The following is an 8,134-nucleotide window of genomic DNA, read 5'->3' on the forward strand; positions in this document are numbered from 1 at the left end:
GGCATCATTCATTCTTTTCGTCCAATTCATTTGTTTTCTTGCACGCAGCGGAGATATGCGCGAAGTGCAATCTTCTGTAGAAGAAAAGGAATAGCAGCACCTGAGAAAGATGTGGTGTTTAACGCGTAAATAGTTCGAACGCTTTGAATATTATAAAAAATTATAAACAAATAAAAGAACTAGCCGGAAAAACAGGAAAGATCGCATATGATACCAGTCAGCGCTCTTCCTTTTTATTAGCTTCGTCTTCAGCTCCTTCAGCAACGCAGGTCTTCGACGCTGATCTCGTCGATTCGCCGGTGTTTCCAGCCTTCCGGTGAAGCGCATGTCGCTGAAATTCGGTCCCTGGGAAACTCTCGAAGCGCACGAACCCGACAGTCGCATGTGATGGCACCTGCAGGAGAAGTTACGCGAGGAGATCACTCCGCATATAAATTTTCTTGCGTGCAGGTCACTCCGCATATAAATTTTCTTGCCCATACGTGCTCTACGCTAATGAACGTAGTCTATTTTTCACCAAAAATTCATGCGGCGTGAGGGTAAAACAGATGATCAAAATAAAACGAGCACTCTCCTAAGGTTGGGACAAATGAAGGTATTTCTGCGGGCGAGGACAATGGAGACCAATGGAGACCCGAAGTAGCTAGTTGTGTCTGAAAAAATAAGCTAGCGATACCTATTGCCTTTTAACCAGTGCGGCGTATCTGCGTGTAAATTTATATAGCTTCCCGTCTGTGCTTTCCCGTGTAACAATTATAATTGACGTTGCGCGGCCGCTACGCGTGCCACTATTTACAAATTCTCGCAACATTTCGCGTTAGTCTTCGTTGTGAATCCTAGTGAGCCTTTAAGGTCAATCACGTGTTTACTTCTTTCAGTGAAAGGGGAGTGCTCGTTTTATGTTGATTTGCGCGCCATCCGGTGGACCCTTCCAGCCTCACTAGCCATGACAATGATTCATGTGTGCTCGCCATATCTGATTTACGCGACATCGACACCGAACAGTGTCGGTATGAATCCTTCAAGCTCATCATTCATCAACTCTCTTCGGTACAATCCGACCCTCCTCTAGGTTAGCATTCCCTACGCAATGAAGTTCTATACCGTCTGAACATGAAATCTGACGGGCCGGAATTTTCGCTAGTTATTCCTCGACACCTTCATACCACCATTCTTCAAGATCTACACGGTGCTCCAACTGCGGGACACCTCGGCGCCTCACAAACCTACAACTGCACGTGATAGCGGCTCTTTTGGCCTGGCTTGCATCGTTCTCTGCGCCGACACGTTGCTGCCTGCGAGCACAGTCTACGGCGCTAACGTCCTGCTCTTCCACAAACTAGCCTGCTTCAACCTGTCGACATTCCATCGGAGCCCTTGTTTCTCGTGGGCCTTGACTTGGTACTTTCCCTACGTCCATATTCCGGCAACAGATCGATTGCCGTCGCAACTAACTATAAGACCAGATATACCATCACGCGCACCATGCACAGTAGCTGCGCTACAGACGTTGCAGACTTTCGGCTCAATTACGACATTCTTCGACACGGGGGCCCGCGCCAGCTTCTTACGGATCATGGCCTGTGTTCCCTAGCAAAAGTTCTTCACGAAATTCTTCGTAGAAGCTCTACGACATCGCTTTAGGACAGCCTACCAACGACAGACCAACGGTCGTATCGAGTGCCTCAACCAAACTCGCACGGGTATGCTGTCTATGTACGTGGCTACTGATTACCGCGATTGCGACACCACCCTACCTTACGTTACTTCTGCCAACAACTCGCCGCAGCATGACACCGCCGGCTATTCGCAGTTATTTCTCCTGTACAGCCGCAACGTTGCATTGCCCTTCGAGACGCTCCTTCCTGCTGATTTTCCTGTGTCTACCGCATATGCTCAGCACGTCATCTCTGGAGCTGGAATAGCTCGCCAGGTCGCTCACACTAGGCTATGTGCGTCGCAGGCGAACCAAAAAGAGTGCTATGATAACCAGCACCGCAAAGTCGAATACCCTCCAGAATTTCCGGTACTACTCTGCACGCCCTCTCGATGCCAAGGCCTGTGCGAGAAGCTCCTCCCTCGCTACACCGGATCCTACACTGTTCTCCGCAAGCTCAACGACGTTGACTACCTCATCACTCCTCTCCCACATCGCCCGTCTTCTTCTTTTACGTCTACTACTGATGTTGTCCATGTGTCGCGGCTAAAACCCTACTTCATCAGCAGTGCTAACTGATTTTGGAAGGCGCCGTGACGGCGCTAAGTCCACCAGGAGGGATGTTACGAGGCATCGCTCATGAGCATGCCGTTAAAAGACCGCTTTACTCTGCGAAGAGAAAGAACACGGGACATGCCGCGTGAGATGGTGTCAGCCATTCTGTGGTAGTAGCAGCCTGTAAATATTGTAATATATGGCTTCGAGTCTTCTTCGTGTACTCGTGAATCCCCGTGACAGTTTTATAAGAAAGAGGGAGAAGCATTTGGGGCAGTGAAAAGGCGGTATTATCAAACGGGCGCTTGTGACGCTGGGCTTGAAGTCGCCTTCTCACTCGCCCTTAAATTCCATGCTGTTTCCAGTGTATACTTTAACCAACTAACGCAGGCCAGCATCTTACTAATATTTTTTTTGCAAGCGACCGCAGTTGTCGCCAAATGTATGTTGTTGGCTCCCACTCTTACTTCGATAAATGCGTAAGTAAAGGCAATTTCACCTGTCCTTAACATCAGCTGTAATGTGTTAGGAAAGTACGACGGTCTGACGTAAATTCGTCGACTCTTCATTCGCTACATGATGTAATCCAACCTCGGTTGATAACGTGTGACCGAAATATTTTTCCATAGGCAGAAATGTTGCATGGTTGCCCCGAAGAAATCTGCGGTTTCCTGAATGTGACCCGTCACTTCACCAAAAAAGAAGCGTGCTTCGTGCGGCGCTCTGTTGAACATAGTGACTTCTCGACGTGTTCACTTGTGTGAAAGCCTCTTGTGTCCGTACACTATTGCGTATTTCGCAGCAAACTAAAAAAAAAATTTCATTGGCTTCTGTCATAGCCTGAAATGTTTTTCTGATACACAATGTTGTTTTCTCTTGTGTGCTCTTTGAATAGTACCCTAGTGCGCATATTGTGCAACATAAACATAATCGAAAGGACTGACAACTGTGGTAGTTGGTATACTTAGCTCATTTGAGAATCAAGCGGGACAAACAAAAGACAACGCGGATATTATATGTGGTCGAGCGCATGTGAGCCACACTGGCCTGTGTGTTCATGTGACATTTCGATAACATGCATTTAAACGAAAAACACGAAGGTACTCTACATCAGTCTGCATTCTTGCATTTGCGCGTGGAGGCCGAAGTTTAAAGGGCACCTCACCAGGTAAAATCTACAATTTCATTTATACACTGCCTCCTGTATTCTAAAATTCCATCTATGCAGCGCACTGCCACAACAACTTGATCAAAATTGTTCACCATTACATGAAATATAAGAAAATGGAGTGTAGCTTTGCCGTGCTGGGCCAGCATGCAAGCTTTACGGCCAACAGTCACTCTCTACTTCTACCTCCACTACCATCGTCCAACGACATTCATTCCTTGTGCTCTTCCATACTTGAGTAGAGGGAGGGCACCACGATTATCTGACTAGCCCCGCCTCCCAATTCTTTTTTAGCTTGCTGGGCGCACTTGCAGTGATGATTTTGCGCGTTCCGCATCAGGTGATTTACTGAAGTTACGTGTCAAAATCGGTGACGTCACTGGCCCTGAGGTTTACGTAGAGATGTTCCAAATGTCCAGCAGAAAGCGGAGAATCCAGGGGAATGCAGGGGCAAGGCGCATGGGCTCTTGGTTGAAATTTCAGCGGCTCTCGCGTCGCGCAGTGGTTTGACGCCTTCTGGACGCGGTCGGCCAGCGCGCGAGCTACGGGGCGCGCTTGTCTGATCACAATGTCCCAACCTGGTGAGAGGCCTTTTATCGAAAGCAAAGTTTTCTTTTCTAACAAAGCATAAGCAGTACGTCAAATTGTGAAAGCAGTGCGTATCGACGGCAATGGTGATATGCAGCCTAGCTAGTTAGTGCTCTGCCCTGGTCGTTGATGATATATCGCAGATTCTTACAGATGGCGCTGCTTGGCTATCTTCACTTGTGTTTGCGTATGAGAGAGCTGATGATTCCTTGCTCTGTATTTTCTTTTTCCGTCTATAGGTATCAATGTATAACTCGTGAATAATAAAACCTGAGTTTTGCGTTCAGCACGTCTTGTTCTATAATTTGTCATCTGAGCCTGCCTCACTGCTTTATTCAGGACGCATCATGAGCGTTTGTACTGTGCGCTCTCTACATGCTGCGTTGCAATGCCACGAAGGCAAGTTCTGTCTTCTTTTCAGTGACAATTCTCAACGAAATTAGCTTGCCATGTTCTGCTGGGAACTGGGATCACTAGTAGCACGAGACGTGATTGAGATGGGGGAGTGTACTTATTTCACAAATTGAGCGTAATGGCTATAGCGTACGCCAGAAACGCAGTAAGTACACGTCCTCGGCAGATTGAAGCAGTATTTTCTTTAGCAGCCCAATAGTCCCTGATACACCAGGCGTTCGGGATTTCAGACGTGACGTCACGAAGGCCACGGACATTACACCTAACTTCGGAACACCAAGGAACCAGCAGCGCATGACTCGTTCACGCTATCGTCATAATCATAGAGGCTTGGCAACAGAACCTTGCGTCCGTCTGTTTTACGTCGTGGCTCCTAGCCCTGTGGTTAGCGGAAGTTATGTGGTGCTATGTACACAACCTGTATATGTGATGTAGCTAGGTATACGACAGCACATGCGAGCGCGACCCAGTCCGTTTTTGCCGATTAGTGACGGAATATCACTTTGTTGTACCAGTCGCAAACTCAATGTCTCTTAAACGGTGACTTTCCTTGACAATTGTTTTCATAGTAATTACCGGATATTCCAGAGAAATACTATTATGAGGCCATGGTATTACTCAGAAAAGAAATAAAGATTGACATTTTGCGCGTAAGCAAATTTCCGCGAACGCCTTCAGCTAATCTAAGCAGGGAGGTATTCCGTAAGAGTCCACCTAGTAGGCATGTCCATTTCGTCTGCTGCTGATCCTCTCATTGGCTGGGCTGGCCTGTGCCTCCACAACATCAAGGCCCCGCAGTCAATCAGGGGGGGGGGGTATTTTGTAAGAGTCCACCTAGTGGACTGTCCATTTCGGCCACCGCTGACTGGCTAGGGCCGCTCCTCTCCTCCTCTCTCGTACAGATGCATCCAATCAGCAACGGCCGAAATGGACAGTCCCCTATGTGGACTCTCACAGAACAGCCCCCCCCCCCCCCCCCCCCCGCGAACTTCAAGAGCAGACGAAATGGACATGTCAACTAGGTCGACTCTTACAGGATACCTCCCCAGATAAACTTACGACAGCTGCAGCAATTTTTGCAATGGCTGCTAATATTTTACTCTTGCATACGCATTTAGAGCAAGCGCAGTGATCTCGACCCCCCTCTCCATCTGTTGGCGATCAGGGGCAGCGCATTTGTGACTGGTCCGCTGACGACAAAGGCATGACTAAAGATGAGTGGTGGCAAGCTTACGGTTAGAAATGCTTTTTTTTTGTTTACAGGCTGCCAAAAGTTATCCCCTAGTGACTGTACCTCTGAATGTGGTTTTTCAATAACACCGTAAATTCTAAATGGCGTCAGAACGGAAACCATGAAACATTGGTGATCTTGCGCTCCTGTCCCTGTTGGGTAAAATTTCCTCTTTCTGTACGCTGCATATTCTTTGGGAAAGAAGGGAAAAAATAAATTTCACATTTTTGTGAAATGTACTTTTTCGGTTTGTCACTTTTTTCTTAGTTTCACTAACCAATTTATTCAATGCTTTCTCCCTCATTTTACAGATAGATGTTGGGCCATTGTTCCCTCTTTTCAAGGGTAACTCTTACACCTCTCATCACTTGAGCTTTGGGAGCGCATAAGAATCAAATGCCGCGATCTGGTTGTAACAGATCTTGCACGTACTGATTACCATGCTACATAGAAATACGCAAGAAGCAACGAGATAGGCGTCCTGAGGCGTATTTTTGCCACAAAGATGTTTAATTGATGTTTCTTTAATTTCTGTACGAACACTTCTTCGGTAGTAAGATCAAAAGTTTCCGGCTTTTTTGTTACTACTTTTTTCACGTATATATTTTATAGTATAGGTTAACAATAAATAGTGAACGTGACTTACCGAGGATCAACATTGGGCTGTTAGGATGCAGGCGAATAGCATCAAGCGTTTCCCCACTCCAGGTCGTGATAGGATTGGACTCTAGGCGAATGCTCCTTAAAGCAGGAAACTGCTGGGGATTGAACCCTTTGGGAATTTCACTGAGTTCATTTTGGCTGCAAATAAAAATTAATAACAATCAGTTAGGCTGAAGACAGTCGAATTTCCTCATCGAAGAACAGTAAACCATAATGCACGTTGAAAACCAACTGTCAGGTAGGTACAATAACACGTAAGCTGAAATTGCGGAGGGCTTTGCTATCGCTGTAGATACATTCTCATTTTAGTTTAACACTGTGAACCAAAAAGGGCAATTATTTGTTTTTACCCACTGGTACTCAGCTTTGGAGGGCCGAAAAATGAGGCGAAGATCGCACGAGACTTTGTTTATAGAGCAACTCTACAATTCTTCTGAGGGGTAACGTAGTGCTCTTTGCGTGCATCTGGGACCGTGCGGACATTCCGTGCACTCTGTGACTTGCGTTCGGAGATGGACATGGGTGCTGCCGAAAGCGGAACCACAATAATGCTTTCAACTCGTACGATACATTGCTATAGTCGTGCGGTACTCAACATGGAGACGCTGAATTAGTGATGGGTGCGTTGCTCATAGGCCTGCGGGCGCATGCTTACCTTAACACTATCGTGTGCAGAGACCGAGCTGGACTCGGCAAAAGAGACCACGAAAAATTGCTCAGTCTACTATCGGTGATGCCGAACTGCTCTAAGCTCGTCAATGCAGCAAGGGCGCTTTGCTCCATGCTCGAGACGGTAGATTCCGTGATGAATATGTCGCGAAGACTGCGTGGCAGGTTGCTCCAGTCGTGGTCGATCGACAAAGCCTGCTTCTCAAAGTGCAGTGACGTAAGCGAGAGAACGTGCTGCAGCAGGCTCCACGACTTCGGCAAGGTACTTCCTCCAGCAAAAACCAGCTCAACCAGTGTGCCATTGAGTCTTTCGAACGCGTTTGGGTGCGACGCGTCGAAGTTGTCGACTTGGACGTTGTTGAACGTTACATTGGAGGCGGATAAGCCGTCAAATGCATGGACGGGTAGGCTCTCGAGGCGACTGTTGGATAACGAAAAGACGTGCTTGTTGGGCTCGGGGCGTGGAATTTTCGTGGCCAACTGGGACACGCTTGTGAAACCTGCGCAATTGAAGAAAATTGTGCCTGTGTCCGCTTCAAACTTTTGGCAAGAAGGTTCCGAAAGGACGAACCGTACGCTGCAGCACTGCAGCAGTAGGAAAACCCAGCACGTGCGAAACATTTTCGGAGGCGCTCTGCGACAGAATGCCGCGGACTGAGAAACGCGCATCCAGAAGCACTTATAAAGGTGCTTGAACTTGTTATCCTGCAGTCACGCCACCAGTGCTCACAAGAAGTCAAAGAAATGAAAGGTTTGTATGGGTCCGCTCTTATTCCAGCTTCTGCTATCACGTGAAATGTAACACGCCTGTGGCGCTCAACACTACTGTCGGAGAGCCTGCAATCAGATTTCCGGCCCTTGAACCGTACTTATTGCCTCGATAGGACGTGTTCAGTGCCCCCTGCATGTATGACACACAAGGCGTTAGAAACAGCAGCTATTTTCGTAAAACGCAGCTACTTTTTAACTGCTCGCGTCAGCACAGTACATACGGCAATATATATATAGCCGAAGTGCCATCTGTCCGTGTGCCATAGAATATAGAAAAGAATACTAACAGAACGAGAAGTCTGATGGAGTCTACATGTATGTGAAATAGATTTGTTCTTGGTTAGGTTTTTTCTTATAACCAAGGAACTTTACAATATCAATGTGAAAGAACAATTCTTCTACTGGAGAAAATATTGAA

The 8,134-nt window shown here is 47.2% G+C and overlaps 1 protein-coding gene across 1 annotated transcript; it reads right to left on the bottom strand.

Moving 5' to 3' along the window:
• Window positions 1-211: 211 nt before the first annotated feature.
• LOC126524198 (uncharacterized) lies at window positions 212-7,606 on the bottom strand. The gene is made up of 3 exons (XM_055067351.2): window positions 6,932-7,606; window positions 6,260-6,414; window positions 212-394 (listed from the first exon to the last, which is right to left on the bottom strand). The coding sequence occupies exons 1-3, from the start codon at window positions 7,564-7,566 to the stop codon at window positions 258-260; spliced, it is 927 nt and encodes a 308-aa protein (XP_054923326.1). The 5' UTR covers window positions 7,567-7,606; the 3' UTR covers window positions 212-257.
• Between the last annotated feature and the right edge of the window lie 528 nt (window positions 7,607-8,134).

Source organism: Dermacentor andersoni, chromosome 3, assembly GCF_023375885.2.
Source record: "Dermacentor andersoni chromosome 3, qqDerAnde1_hic_scaffold, whole genome shotgun sequence".
NCBI lineage: Eukaryota > Metazoa > Arthropoda > Arachnida > Ixodida > Ixodidae > Dermacentor > Dermacentor andersoni.